Source organism: Heterodontus francisci, chromosome 25, assembly GCF_036365525.1.
Source record: "Heterodontus francisci isolate sHetFra1 chromosome 25, sHetFra1.hap1, whole genome shotgun sequence".
Lineage (NCBI taxonomy): Eukaryota > Metazoa > Chordata > Chondrichthyes > Heterodontiformes > Heterodontidae > Heterodontus > Heterodontus francisci.
Genome location: NC_090395.1, coordinates 19,758,467 through 19,774,550, shown reverse-complemented (window position 1 = coordinate 19,774,550; position 16,084 = coordinate 19,758,467). Strand labels below are relative to the sequence as shown.

The 16,084-nt window shown below is 43.6% G+C and overlaps 1 protein-coding gene across 3 annotated transcripts in view; it reads left to right on the top strand.

The window, feature by feature from the left end:
- Window positions 1–12,268, top strand: part of LOC137383776 (cryptochrome-1-like) — a 70,466-nt gene extending 58,198 nt beyond the window's left edge. For 2 of the 3 annotated variants that reach the window (XM_068056957.1, XM_068056959.1), the window contains 2 exons: window positions 356–474; window positions 9,833–12,268. In XM_068056957.1, coding sequence (XP_067913058.1) covers window positions 356–474; window positions 9,833–9,874 — 161 coding nt within the window. In that variant the 3' untranslated portion in view covers window positions 9,875–12,268. The remainder of the gene's footprint in view (window positions 1–355; window positions 475–9,832) is intronic. The other variant, XM_068056958.1, reaches the window with a different exon arrangement.
- The last annotated feature ends 3,816 nt before the right edge of the window (window positions 12,269–16,084 follow it).

The window sequence follows — 16,084 nt, the reverse complement described above, 5'->3', positions numbered from 1 at the left end:
TAATGGTTCCCTCATAGACCAGAAGGAGTAGTATGGTTTCACCCCCATCATGGAAACCTAGAGTCCCAGGCTCTACCCCTCAGAACTGCCCTCCACCAACCATCCCCCCAACTTGGCTGCTGGGGGTCATTTTTATGAGTCTCTGGCCATGGCCTCACAACACTAACCAGTCACTGACATTGGGTTTGGGCGGGAATGGGATTGGTATATTTAAATAAGACCCAGTAGCTGCAATAGCCTGGGCATCATGTCCACGAGCTGGTTCAAACATTCACCTCTTTCCTCCAATTAAAATTGGGGGTCATGTTTCTACCTTTAACTTAGTTTTGCTCTTTCTTGCATTTACTTTAATCAGGTAATGTTCAAAGCCACACCAGTGGACCAATGATGGGTAAACGAGAATTGGAACGTGATACAGCTGTTGGTGATGACATAGAATCTTTAGCCCAAAAAATCCGACGACAATGTGACGATGTATGTATTACATTTGGAAGAACACCACTGCCTTTTGCTGTTTGAAAGATTTTTTTCATTTAAAAAAAAGCATAAAAATACAACTGCTACAAATTTCAGGTTTGATCATCTTTCCAAGTCAATGTTAGTGGTTTTTACTGTAAATGATCTCCATGTCCCTTACATGCCCACTAGCTAGTCATATAACAGTGTGACCTGGGGCTCATAAGAAATTACATGTGTGAATACTGCATACAGTAATCTTTTCCAGCCAGTGGACAGATGCTCACCCTAGTGAGGTGGGACCAGTTGTAAAGCAATGAACCAGTTTATTCATGCATTGCATGCAAAATAAGCAAATAGTTTTCAGTGAATTTTAATCTATTGTACAATAATGCTTGTAACATAGCAAATAACATGCCACCCTACCCCTGTTAGTAGGCTAAATTCACCAAGCAGACTCGTAAAATCTCAACTAGTTTGCCCTTGTCTTAGAATGCGAGCCCTCCTCTTCTGTCTGTTTCCACATCAAATTTCCACACACTGAGCTGGTTACAGGAAGCCTCTCAACCTCTGGTTCCCCTTGTGGATTGGCCTGTTGAACTGCCTGTCAGAGTGCTACTACCTCCCTAATTTTGGAGACTCGGGCAACTATCTTCTGTGCTCAAATGAATTAAGCCATCGCAATATCACGTGTGAATGCCACTATATCATAGTATGATACAATGGGGTTTGTTAATGGGAGATATTTCTCACAAACTATCTGACACACACTTTTGTCCTTGCTGCTCACTTCAAATATATGGATTTAACCCCTTACATGTTGATATTAACTAAATAATATCTTAATATAAATTAACTTGAAAACCTTTCTCAGAAAATAGTCAAAAATCCCAAAACGTGACAACATTTGATTTGCTGAACCATGGTGGTGGTGCTAGTTTTAGTTCAGAGGACAATGAATAAAATACTAGTAGATATTATAATTAATTATAATAATTAATAATTATAGGCCTGTCAGTCTGACCTCAATGGTGGGCAAATTATTAGAATTAATTCTGAGAGATAGGTTAAACTGCCGATTAGAAAGGCATGGATTAATCGGGGATAGTCAGCATGGATTTGTTAAGGGAAGGTCATGTCTTACTAACTTAATTGAATTTTTTGAAGACGCAACAAGAATTGATGAGGGTAGTGCAGTGGATGTGGTCTACGTGGATTTTTGTAAGGCATTTGACAAGGTCCCACATGGCAGACTGGTCAGACAAATAAAAGCCCATGAGATACAGGGGAATATGGCAAGTTGGATCCGAAATTGGCTCAGTGACAGGAAACAAAGGGTAGTGGTCGACGGATGTTTTTGCGAATGGAAAGCGGTTTCCAGTTGCATTCCACAGGGCTCAGTGTTGGGTCTCTTGCTGTTTGTGGTATATATTAATGATTTGGACTTAAATGTGGGAGGCATGATTGGGAAATTTGCTGATGACACAAAATTTGGCCGTGTAGTTGATAGTGAAGAGGATAGCCTTAGACTCCAGAATGATATAAATGGTTTGGTTGAGTGGGTGGAAAAATGGCAAATGGAAGTCAATCCAGAGAGGTGTGAGGTAATGCATTTGGGGAGGGCAAACAAAGCGAGGGAATACACAATAAATGGGAGGATATTGAGAGGGGTAGAAGAAGTGAGAGACCTTGGAGTGCATGTCCACAGGACCCTGAAGGTGGCAGGACAGGTAGATAAAGTGATGAAGGCATATGGAATGCTTTCCTTTATTGGCCTAGGTATAGAATACAAAAGCAGGGATGTAATGCTGGAACTATGTAAAACCTGATTAGGCCACAGCTGGAGTATTGCGTACAGTTCTGGTCATTACAGAAAGAACATAATTGCTCAAGAGAGAGTACAGAGGAAATTTACAAGAATGTTGCCAGGGCTTGAAAGTTGCAGCTATGAGGAAAGATTAGATTGGCTGGAGTTGTTTTCCTTAGAACAGAGGAGGCTGAGGGGTGACTGAATTGAGGTGTACAAAATTATGATGGGCCTAGATAGATTAGACAGAAAGGGCCTGTTTCCCCTAGCAGAAAGGTTAATTATCAGGGGGCACAGATTTAAGGTGATTTGTAGAAAGGTTAGAGGGGACATGAGGAAAACGTTTTCACCCAGAGGGTGGTGGGTGTCTGGAATTCGCTGCCCAGATCGGTGTTGGAGGCAGAAACCTTCATCTCATTTAAAAGATACCTGGACATGCACCTGAAGTTCTGTAACCTTCAAGGATACAGACCAGGTGCTGGAAGGTGGGATTAGATTGGAACATAGGAGCAGGAGTGGGCCATTCAGCCCATCAAGCCTGCTCCACCATTCAATATGGTCATGGTTGATCATCCAGTTTAATGCCTTTTTCCCCACACAATCCTCATATTTAGAAATCTGTCAATCTCTGCTTTAAACATAGTCAATGACTGAGCTTCCACAGCCCTCTAGGGTAGAGAACTCCAAAGATTCACAACCCTCTGAGTAAAGTAATTTCTCCTCATCTCTGTCCTAAGTAGTTTCCCCCTTATTTTGAAATTGTGTCTCCTGATTCTAGACTCCCCAGCCAGAGGAAACATCTTAGTTGCATCTACCCTGTCTATCCCTTTTAAGTATTTTGTAGGTTTCAATTAGATCACCTCTCATTCTTCGAAACTCTAGAGAATACAAAGAACAGTACAGCACAGGAACAGGCCATTCGGCCCTCCAAGCCTGCGCCGATCATGATGCCTGCCTAAACTAAAACCTTCTGCACTTCTGGGGTCCGTATCCCTCTATTCCCATCCTATTCATGTATTTGTCAAGATGCCTCTTAAACGTCGCTATCGTACCTGCTTCCACCACCTCCCCCGGCAGCAAGTTCCAGGTACTCACCACCCTCTGTGTAAAGAACATGCCTCACACATCCCCTCTAAACTTTGCCCCTCGCACCTTAAACCTATGCCCCCTAGTAACTGACTCTTCCACCCTGGAAAAAAGCTTCTGACTATCCACTCTGTCCATGCCGCTCATAACTTTGTAAACCTCTATCATGTCGCCCCTCCACCTCCGTCGTTCCAGTGAAAACAATCCGAGTTTATCCAACCTCTCCTCATAGCTAATGCCCTCCAGACCAGGCAACATCCTGGTAAACCTCTTCTGTACCCTCTCCAAAGCCTCCACGTCCTTCTGGTAGTGTGGCGACCAGAATTGCACGCAATATTCTAAGTGTGGCCTAACTAAAGTTCTGTACAGCTGCAGCATGACTTGCCAATTTTTATACTCTATGCCCCGACTGATGAAGGCAAGCATGCCGTATGCCTTCTTGACTACCTTATCCACCTGCGTTGCCACTGTCAGTGACCTGTGGACCTGTACGCCCAGATCGCTCTGCCTGTCAATACTCCTAAGGGTTCTGCCATTTACGGTATACTTCCCACCTGCATTAGACCTTCCAAAATGCATTACCTCACATTTGTCCGGATTAAACTCCATCTGCCATTTCTCCGCCCAAGTCTCCAACCGATCTATATGCTGCTGTATCCTCTGACAATCCTCATCACTATCCGCAACTCCACCAACCTTTGTGTCGTCCGCAAACTTACTAATCAGACCAGCTACATTTTCCTCCAAATCATTTATATATACTACAAACAGCAAAGGTCCCAGCATTGATCCCTGCGGAACTCCACTAGTCACATCCCTCCATTCAGAAAAACACCCATCCACTGATACCCTCTGTCTTCTATGACCGAGCCAGTTCTGTATCCATCTTGCCAGCTCACCTCTGATCCCGTATGACTTCACCTTTTGTACCAGTCTGCCATGCGGGACCTTGTCAAAGACTTTACTAAAGTCCATATAGATAACATCCACTGCCCGTCCTTCATCAATCATCTTTGTCACTTCCTCAAAAAACTCAATCAAATTAGTGAGACACGACCTCCCCTTCACAAAACCATGCTGCCTCTCGCTAATAAGTTCGTTTGTTTCCAAATGGGAGTAAATCCTGTCCCGAAAAATCCTCTCTAATAATTTCCCTACCACTGACGTAAAGCTCACCGGCCTATAATTTCCTGGATTATCCTTGCTACCCTTCTTAAACAAAGGAACAACTTTGGCTATTCTCCAGTCCTCTGGGACCTCACCTGTAGCCAATGAGGATGCAAAGATTTCTGTCAAGGCCCCAGCAATTTCTTCCCTTGCCTCCCTCAGTATTCTGGGGTAGATCCCATCAGGCCCTGGGGACTTATCTCCTTTAATGCTTTGCAAGACACCCAACACCTCCTCCTTTTTGATAATGAGATGACTGAGACAATCTACACTCCCTTCCCTAGGCTCATCATCCACCAAGTCCTTCTCTTTGGTGAATACAGGCCCAGTTTCCCCAATCTCTCTTCATAGCATAGTCCCGACATCCTGGGAACAAGTCTCGTGAACCTATGTTGCACTCACTCTATGGCAATAATATCCTTCCAAAGGTAAGGGGACCAAAACTGCACACAGTACTCCAGGATTCTATACAATTGAAGCAAGACTTCACTACTCCTGTACTCAAATCCTCTTGCGATAAAGGCTAACATGGCATTAGCTTTCTTTATAGCTTGCTGCACCTGCATGTTGGCTTTCAGTGACTTATTGACAGGGACACCCAGGTCCCTTTGTACATCTACACTTCCTAATCTCTTACCATTTAAGAAATACTCTGTACATCTGTTCCTCCTACCAAAGTAGATAACTTTGCATTTTTCTACATTATATTCCATCTGCCACGTTCTTGCCCGCTCATTAAGCCTTTCCAAATCTCCTTGAAGCCGCTTTGCATCTTCCTCACAACAAAGTGAGCTTTGGTCCCATAAAATGTGAGTCTGGGGAATTAATAATGGATAATATGGAGATGGCAGATGAATTGAACAGATATTTTGCATCGGTCTTCACCATTGAGGATACAAGTAACATCCCAGTATTAACTGTAAGTCAGGAAATGGAAGGGAGGGAGGAACTCAAGACAATTACAATGACCAGGGAAGTGGTACTGAACAAATTGTTTGAACTGCGGGCTAACAAGTCCCTGGGTCCTGATGGACTTCATCCTAGGGTGTTAAAAGAAGTGGCTAATGAGATAGATGATGCGTTAGTTTTAATTTTCCAAAGTTCCCTAGATTCGGGGAAGGTTCTATTAGATTGGAAAATAGAGAATGTAACTCCTTTATTCAAAAAGGGAGGGAGACAGAAAGCAGGAAACTACAGGCCAGTTAGCTTAGCATCTGTCTTAGGGAAAATGTTAGAAGCCACTATTAAAGAAGTTATAGCAGGGCATTTAGAAAAGTTGAAGATAATCAGGCAGAGTCAACATGGTTTTGTGAAAGGGAAGTCATGTTTAACCAATTTATTGGAGTTCTTTGAGGGAGTTACATGTGCTGTGTATAAAGGTGGATGCATTGTACTTAGATTTCCAGAAGGCATTTGATAAGGTGCCACATCAAAGGTTATTGCAGAAAATAAAAGCCCGTGGTGTAGAGGGTAACATATTGGCATGGATAGAAGATTGGTTAGCTAACTGGAAACAGAGAGTAGGCATAAATGGGTCATTTTCTGGTTGGCAAGATGTAATGAGTGGTGTGCCACAGGGATTAGTGCTGGGGCCTCAACTTTGTACAATTTATATAAATGACTTAGAAGAAGGGACCAAAGGTATGGTTGCTAAATTTGCTGATGACACAAAGATAGGTAGAAAAGTAACTTGTGAAGAGGACATAAGGAGGCTACAAAGGGCTATAAAAGCAAAATACTGCAGGTGCTGGAAATCTGAAACGAAAACAAGAAATGCTGGAAATACTCAGCAGGTCCAGCAGCATCTGTGGAGAGAGAAGCAGAGTCAGGGATGCACGGGAAAGCAGAACTGGAGGGACATGAAAATATCAGTGGGTTGTAGGCCTGGAGAACGTTCAAGCAAGAAGGAGGGCCAAGGCTGTGGAGGAATTTGAATTCAAGTATGAGTCATTGACCTTCTTCTGTTCCTTAATGGCTCTTTCAGCTCATCTAGTTCATGCCTGAGAATTTTGGAGCCATAGTAGATCAGTGAGCACAGGACTTTGAGCGAGTTAAAATATGGGCAGAATTCAACAGGAAGTTAGAAAAACCGGAAAATCCACGAAGATATATGATTTCTAATGAGATTTGCTAGTTGTTGCACATAGCGAGTCAAAACCAAGTCCAGTTTTTGGATCAAGTGGGTTAGCATTGGGATAACTGTACCTTGGGAAAGGAGCGAAGATTGGAGAAATGAGGGGACAGGATAGGAGGACAGCTTGAGGAGCGGAATCAAGAGTAGACAAATAACAGTTAAGAGTGGCACTGGCCAGGGTCCATTTCATCACTATTGAGGTGGGGGAGGGGAGATGAGCTGAGAGATGAAAACAGAAGGGGGTGGACCTAGTATTTACCAGTACAAGATGGGGTGTGAGATTTACTGAACCAGGGACCATTCAGCACTTTGGTAGCACTGGAATTTGGCAGAACAGGCATGGATCATAGAATTTGGCAGTACTGCAATGAGCTGCTGGGGTTTGGTGTCATGGAGGAAGGATCCTATAGCACAGTTGTGAAGGGGAACCCAAGATTTTCTGGAATGTGGGGTTTCGTTCACTGATTCCTGTTGTCTATCTGCAATAAGAAGAGGGGAATTCCATGAGCCTAACAGTACTGGGGGATGGAGATATCACAGGTCTAATAGCATGGTTTATAACTTTGCAGGAGATCGCTGCACTCATTAAATTTAGTATTTTGTGATTACTACTTGAAAGTATATCTGTTCCTGTCTCTCCTATGTCTCTCTTGGTCTTTCTTTCTGCCTGCCTGTCTCTTGGGTGTCAGTAGTTAGAATGTTTATATTTTCTAATGAGCAGCAAAATGCAGGTGACGATAGATCTTCTGCCTGTGTTCAAAATTCAACTCATTTGTTTCTTTAACTCAAATTAGGCTGAAAAAAGTCAGTCTCTCCCTCTCTCTCTGTCCTCCCTCTCCGTTTTCTTTTCTCTCCCTTCCTTTTTCACTCACCCTCATGAGCTCATTTTTCTCTTATTCCTCTCTCTCAATTTACTTCAGACAGGCTATTAGTATAATTCTTCGACCAGCTAAAACTACAATAGGTGTGTACTCAGTAAAGACTGCCATTATTGTCTTTTACTCAAACACACTTATAAAATAATTTTACCTAAATAATGCTTTTGAAACTTGTCCTTTACCTTCCTTCAAAAAAATAATTTTGGAAAGCAATCTAATAAGTTTTGTTAGATACAGTGAAAACAATGTTATCATTTTGTTGGCTTCACTGCTTCTGGAGCATCCTAGGAAATTGAGTACATTGCACATGCTCAGAGTGCAGAACTTGCCATCAGCTGGGTATCGCCAGTCTGGGCAAAAATGGAGTTGATTTTCCTTACCTTTCACCCCATCAACATCCATCTGCCAAGTGCAAAGGCCTGGAAAGAAAGGGCTAGAAACCCATTGGATTAGATGTTTGCTGCCTTTACATTGGCCGGGGAAGGGTATTTCTGGTCTTCCCGCTCAATCTCCTCTTTCATAGTTGGGGTCCATTTTCATGGGTTCCCTGGAAAGATGCCATTAGGCCTTGCCCAAGTGACTCCCTTGGATTAGGAGAGTGGGCAGGTTGGAGAGGGACCAACACAAGGCCACAAAGTCAGTGAGGAATTTTTTTTAAATTCTGGCCCGGGGAATTCTGGATATTGTTCTGCAACCACAGTCAGAAGGCCCCAGAGCTGATGATGACACCCGCACCTGTGGGCCTGTTGGGCCTGCAGTTGTGTTTTGCTCTCCACCCACCCCCACCCTCATTCCCAGCATGATGCCCTGATGGGGCACAGGCTTGTACTTGGGATATGCCCTTATATTTTAATGGCTTGGCCCACCAAATGCAAGTATACCTGGGCAAAAGCATAATACTGCAGATGCTGGAAATCTGAAATAAAAGCAGAAAATGCTCAAAATACTCCGGACAGGCGGCATCTCTGGAGAGCAAAACAGAGTTAACGTTTCAAATCTGTGATCTTTCATCAGATGAAAGACCATCAACCTGAAATGTTAACTCTGTTCCTCTCTTCATAGGTGCTGCTTGACCTCCTGAGTATTTTGAGCATTGTCTGTTTTTATTGCAAATATACCTGGGTCTGGATAAGTGAAATGCACTTTGGGTGGGGTGAGGGGGAAAGAAAATGAGACCCATCAAGTATCAGTTCAGGCTTTTGGTAGAGGCTGAGGCCTACAAGTAGAAGCTTTCATGACTGTATTAAATTAGACATGTAAAATTAATCAGATTGTGAAATGGGTCGTTGTTTTAATAAGTTTTGTTTTTAATCCTTACTTTGATCATCAGAAATCATTAGATCATTACTGAGAATTGGTGATTTTGTTAAGCATTTTGAGCAGTTTGATAGATTCATCAACAAACAGTGATGGGGAAAGGTTTACACATTTAGATTGGGTTTTGCTATTGAAAATCAATTTGCACATATTTATCATGAGTGTTTATGTAAGTGTGACTCAAAATCATAATGGGACGTAAGGCTTGTGAACAAGCAGTGCACACTATAGTGCCGTTCACAACCACTGGACACCCCAAAGCGCTTTACAGCCAATGAAGTACTTTTTGTAGTCACTGTTGTAATCTAGGAACGTCGCAGCCACAAACAGCAATATGCCAATGAGATAATCTGTTTTTGTGACGCTGATTGAGGGATAAATATTGGCCAGGACCATGGGGAGAACTCCGCTGCTCTTCTTCAAAATAGTGCAATGGGATCTTTTACATCCATCTGGGAGGACAGATGGGGCCTCGGTTTAGCATCTCATCCAAATGTTGGCACCTCAGTACTGCACTGGAGTGCCAGCCTAGATTGTTGTGCTCAAGTGCTACATTGGGACTTGAACTCACAACCTTCTGACTCAGGTGAGATTCAAAGGCAGGTTTTCAAGCAATTTTACATATAGAAGTATTGCAGGCGGTAGCATTTACATCAGATTTACGGTCTTTGCTTAATTGGAAAACAATATATAATTTTTATAAAAGCAAAATACTGCGGATGCTGGAAATCTGAAACAAAAACAAGAAATGCTGGATTCACTCAGCAGGTCTGGCAGCATCTGTGGAAAGAGAAGCAGAGTTAACGTTTCGGGTCAGTGACCCTTCTTCGGAACTCCGAAGAAGGGTCACTGACCCGAAACGTTAACTCTGCTTCTCTTTCCACAGATGCTGCCAGACCTGCTGAATATATAATTTTTGTTTACTTGCAGTTGACAATTCAGTGTGACACCATTAGATGTCTGTACATGATACTTTGTCTCTTGCAGAACAATGAAGACGAACAGGACCTGCACCTTGTGTCTTACTGAAATGATTTAACGATTAACTGGAGCTGTCCCCAAGAAGGACCAAGGGAGAGTTTACAAGTAGCCCAGTTGTTTGTACTGATCTTTGAATATAATGTGTGAAATGCCTATCTTTACTCCAATAATGTGAAAATTCAATGTACAACTCAAGTACTGAGTCTTTTAGGGTATCTTTTATAACTTTTGGAACACAGCATCTCTATTATTTGAACTGTATCTTGTTCCTGCTTCAGAGGTCTCTTCATAGTTTGCCATTCCTACAACATGCATTTATACAGTTCCATTAATGTAGTAAAACCTCCCAAGGCACTTCATAGGAGCGTTGTCTGACAAAATTTGACACACAGCCATGTAAAGAGCTATAAGGACAAGTGACTAAAAGTTTTATCAAACAGCTAGGTTTGGAGGAGTGTCTTAAAGGAGAAGAGAGAGGTGAAGAGGCAGAGAGATTTAGAGAAGGAATTCCAGAACTTAGGGCCTAGGCAGACTGAAGGCACAGCTGCCAATGTTGGGGCGATGAAAATTATTGATGCATTGGAGGACAGAACAGGAGAAACACAGATCTCAGAGGGTTGTAGGACTGGAGGAGGTTGTGGAGATAAGTAAGTGAAACCATGCAGTTTAGTGAAACCATGGTGAAACTATGGAGGGATTTGAACACAAGGATGAAAATTTTAGTTTACTTGTAATGAACTACACAGCCCTTCTGTAAATTACCCCATCTGTGTTTTCAATGTTCCATTAGTGTACCTTAATACTTTGACTCCTTGACCTGCTGAATGAGGAAGCATATTTTAATGCACCACCTGGTCATGTCTTTACCCAGCAGACCAGAGGAAGCTTCTTTCCTCTTTATTTATTTAGAGATACAGCACTGAAACAGGCCCTTCAGCCCACCAGGTCTGTGCCGACCAAGAACCACCCATTTATACTAACCCTACAGTAATCCCATATTCCCTACCACCTATCTACACTAGGGGCAATTTACAATGGCCAATTTACCTATCACCTGCAAGTCTTTGGCAGTGGGAGGAAACCAGAGCACCCGGCGAAAACCCACGTGGTCACAGGGAGAACTTGCAAACTCCGCACAGGCAGTACCCAGAATTGAACCCGGGTCCCTGGAGCTGTGAGGCTGCGGTGCTAACCACTGCGCCACTGTGCTGCCCCACTTGATGTTCTTTTGTTTGCAAAGTTGCAGCATGTATGGTGGCACAGATATTGAAAGGTAATTACAGTATGAAAGCATTCCAGCTACAAACAGCTGAGACAAGACCCCAGTAAAACATTCTGAAATGCATAAAATTATTTTTGTGCTATCAAATGCTATTTTTGTAAACAATTGTATACAAAGTTTGGAACAAAATGAGGTCATAACAGAAACTGATCCTGGTGCTTTTACCACTGAAAATTAAGTGCTTTTTGGTTTCTTTGGCACTGATACCCTGTCTCAGTTTGTTAAAAGTAATTTTTTTTTTTAGTTTAGAGATACAGCACTGAAACAGGCCCTTCGGCCCACCGAGTCTATGCCGACCATCAACCACCCATTTATACTAATCCTACACCAATCCCATATTCCTACCACATCCCCACCTGTCCCTATATTTCCCTACCACCTACCTATACTAGGGGCAATTTATAATAGCCAGTTTACCTACCAACCTGCAAGTCTTTTGGCTTGTGGGAGAAAACCGGAGCACCCGGAGAAAACCCACGCAGACACAGGGTGAACTTGCACACTCCACACAGGCAATACCCAGAATTGAACCCGGGTCGCTGGAGCTGTGAGGCTGCGGTGCTAACCACTGCGCCGCCCAAATATATTTGTGTAATACTGTGTGAAAAAATATTGAGTAATTTTTCAACCATTCACTGGCAGCAGGCTGTCACTAGCACCTATTGGAATTACAAAGGCACATCGACTATGAACTTCTGATATCTGCTAACCTGGAAAGGTTTTCTGCTTCCTGCATATGCTAATGACATTAGCAACTGCCATTGCAACCTGTGCCTGCGATTGTTTAAACCTGGTTCTCTCGGTTTCATCAAACTAAACTGCACTTGCAATAAGCTACACAGTTTTTCTGTGCATTACTTCATGTGTTTTGGAAGCTCTGTTATAACAGACATCAGTGTTTACTTTATAAATTCACTTTTTCACCTCTTGCCCTGCCGATGAAACAAGTTTTTGTATCTGGTTAGCAAGCTGGACAAATATTTCAAGGCTTGAATCAAGCAAAAGGATGTAATGAATTGGATGCCGATTATCTTTTTACTGCTTTTTATAAAGTTATTAAAAATAAATGTAATCATAAGACATGTTACAGTCTCAACCGTAATGAACTATTCATTATTTCAAAAAGGGTTATATTTGAAATAAAAACAATGCTAGAAATACTCAGCAAGTCAGGTAGCATCTTTGAAAAGCAAATACTTAATTTTTGTTTCAGTTTATATTGGTGTTTCAAGCTGCTGACCTTTTGAATATTTGAAGACGTATTTTTTGCTTGTGTCTTATAGCTCTCATGGATTATGATGAAAATCAATTTTTTCAAGCACAGAGCTGCATTGCTGGAAATGTACATTTTTGTATACGAGCAACGCTGAGCACCATTTTTCATTAGAACACAATAAAACATAATATCATAAGAAACAAGAACAGGAGTAGACCATTTGGCCCCTTCAGCCTGCTCCGCCATTCAGTATGAACATGGCTGATCTGCCTCAACTCTATTTTCCCACCCGCTCGCCATATCCCTTGATTTCCTGAGAGATAAAAATCTATCTCAGCCTTAAATATATTCAACAATGGAGCATCCACAATTGTCTGGGGTAGAGAATTCCAAAGATTCAGAACCCTTTGAGTAAAGAAATTTCTCCTCATCTCAGTCCTAAATGATTGGCCCCTTATCCTGAGACTGTGCCCACATGTTCTAGACTCCCCAGCCAGCAGAAACAACCTCTTCGTATCTACCCTGTCAAGCCCCTTCAGAATCTTGTATGTTTCAATGAGATGAACGGTCATTCTTCTAAACTCTAGAGAAAATAGGCCCAATATCATCATAGGGGAATCCTCTTATCTGAGGGACCAACCTAGTGAATCTTTGCTGTAATTGCCTCTAAGGCAAATATATCCTTCATAAATATGAAGACCAAAACTGCACACAGTACTCCAGGTGTGGTCTCACCAAAACTCTGTACAATTGTAACAAGACTTCCTTATTCTTGTACTCTAATTCCCTTGCAATAAAGGCCAACATGCTATTTCTTTCCTAATTGCTTGCTGTACATACATGCTAACTTTGTGTTCCTTGTACGAGTACACCCAATCCCTCTGATCGTCAACATTTATTTTAAAAATTCTGCTTTTCTATACTTAGTAACAAAGTGAATAATCTCACACTTGCCCACATTATACTCCATTTGCCACCTTAATCTGTCAGTATCTCTTTGCAGCCTCTTTGTGTCCTCACTGCTTACATTCCCACCTAGCTTTGTATCATCAGCAAACTTGGATACATTACTCTCTGTGTCTCCGATTAACTCATTAATATAGATTGCAAATAGCTGAGGCTCCAGCACTGATCCTGGCAGCCTCCAGCAGTCACAGCCTACCAACTTGAAAATGCTCCATTTATCCCTACTCTTTGCTTCCCGTGCATTAACCAAGCCTCTATCGATGCTAATATATTACCCCCAACTCCATGAGCCCTAGGGCTGAATTTTATAGCCCCCCGACGTCAGGGGTTGTGGGCGGGAGGGGGGTGCAGAAAATGCCTCCGGCAGAGGCCCGCCATAGGCCTTGATGCTGGGAAGGCCTGGCCCGATATTGCCAGCGGCAGTAAAGCCTCATGGCAGCAACCCCCACCCCAGCCCCCCGCCCTCCCCCGTGGCTGCTCGGCAACGGGAGCCAAATTTACATAGGTAAATTTATTTTAATTATTTACTCACTCCCGCTGTTTGTCCCGGAGCGATTTGCTGCTGATGGCCGACACTCTTACGCCTTTGGAACCCCATCTGGGGATCATCCGAGGCAGAACACTGGTGGGGAGGGTGGAACATTTAAGTGTTTCTGTGGGGGAGCAGGTTCTAATTCATCTGATTGGTGTAGGGGATGGTGGGAAGGGGTAAAGTTCACAGTTTATGAACTGTGGGCCGGGGGGGGAAGGTCAGGTGCTTAAGGTATGTATTGCGGGGGCGAGAGGGCAAGGAATGAATTGTATGGTTATTCGGGGGGTGGGAGAGGAGCTTGAAACATTAATATTGTTGAATCATTTTAAAATGACTATATCTTTAAATATTTAAATTAAATGGAAAGGCTCGAAGCCCTTTAAAAATGGCATCGGTGCCTGTGCAATTGTGCCTGACGCCATTGTTGGGGACGGACATCCCGCATCCTCCACATCAGGTTAGGCGGTCTGCCCTGGCCATTTAAGTGAGCCACGGCGCTGAATATCATGGCGGCTCTGCGACATGCAGTCTGCCCGATTTCAGTGGTGGACATGTAAAATGCAGCCCCTTATCTTGGGTATTAACCTTTTGTGTGACATCTTATCAAATGCTTTTTGGAAATCCAGGTATACTACATCAACTGGTTCCCCTTTAACTACCCTACTAGTTACATCCTCCAAAAATTCTTAACAAATTTGTCAAATACTATTTCCCTTTTGTAAAACCACGTTGCCTTTGTCTGATCATAGCATAATTTTCTAAGTACATTGTTAAGACTTCCTTAATAATAGAGTCCTGTACTTTCCTGATGACTATTATCAAGCTAACTGGCCTGTAGTTCCCTGTTTTCTCTCCCCCTCCTTTCTTGAAGAGCAGTGTTATATGTGCTAACTTACTAGGTAATTCTGGAAAATCATAACCAGCACATCCACTGGCCGGAATTTTACGCCGCGGATCGGATGGTGGCGTAAAATTGCGCGGCAGGCTGCGGGAGGCCTACCACCCCAGCCCCCCCCCCCCCCCTCCACCCCGATTCCACCTCTGGACAAGTTTACGGAGGTCAGGCAGGCGGGGGGGGGTGGGTGGGGGGGGTGTCGGTAAGAGGGAAATGGCCCGCCCACCCGAAACCAATCAAGACCCTTAAGTGGCTACGTAACGGCCACTTAAGGGCCCTCACCTACCACCACAGGTATTTTACCCATGGCAAGCAGATGTGCTGGAGACATAAAAGGCTGCCCAGCGATAGGTGCCAGCCTTTCCATGCCCCGGTGGGGGGGCATGGCAGTCGGGCACAGGGTGCCCGATTGAGGGTGCCCCGACCTCCCAACCTACCCCCGGGATCCAAGACACCCCCCCTCCCCCCAAACGATCACCCTAGCCTCACCAGGGCATGACTGATCCCCCTGGTGAGGCAACCCAGACTTACCCACTCTCTCGGGTCCATGGTGTCGGCTGCAGTCCCAGCAGTGGCCACCGCCCCCGTTGGTGTTGTTGAGACTAAGAGCTGCCGGCCCGCTGATTGGCCAGCAGCTCACTGAGGCGGGACCTCCTCCCTTAAGTGGGTGGAAGTCCCACCTCGGGCCAATTAAAGCCTGGGATCCGTAAAATACGGGACGGATCCCCAGGCTGGGCGAGAGCGGGTACGTCAGCAACAATTATGTTGGAGTCTGGCTCCCGTCCGCCCACTGTAAAATTTCGGCCACTATCTCCGCAGCTACCTCTTTTAGAATCTTAGGAAGTTACGCCATCAGGTCCTGGGGATTTGTAGGCCTTTAGTCTCTCAAGCCTCTCCAATACTTTTCTGAAATTAATTTCCTGAAGATCGGAAGGTGGCAAATGTAACCCCTCTATTTAAGAAAGGATGGAGAGAGAAAACAGGGGATTACAGACCTGTTAGCCTACCATCAGTCGTAGGGAAAATGCTAGCGTCTTTAATAAAGGATGTGATAACAGGACACTTAAAAATAATGGTAGGATTGGGCAGAGTCAATATGGATTTATGAAAGGGAAATCATGTTTAAGGAGTTTTTTGAGAATGTAACGAGCAGAATAGATAAGGGGGAACCAGTGGATGAAGTATATTTAGATTTTCAGAAAGCTTTTGATAAGGTCCCACAAAAGAGGTTAGTAAACAAAATTAGAACAATTTTCTTCCTCAAAAGGCAGTGGAAGCAGAGTCTTTGAATATGTTTAAGGCAGAGGTAGATTCTTGATAAACAAGGGGGTGAAAGGTTTTCGGGGGTAGGTGGAAATGTGGAGTAA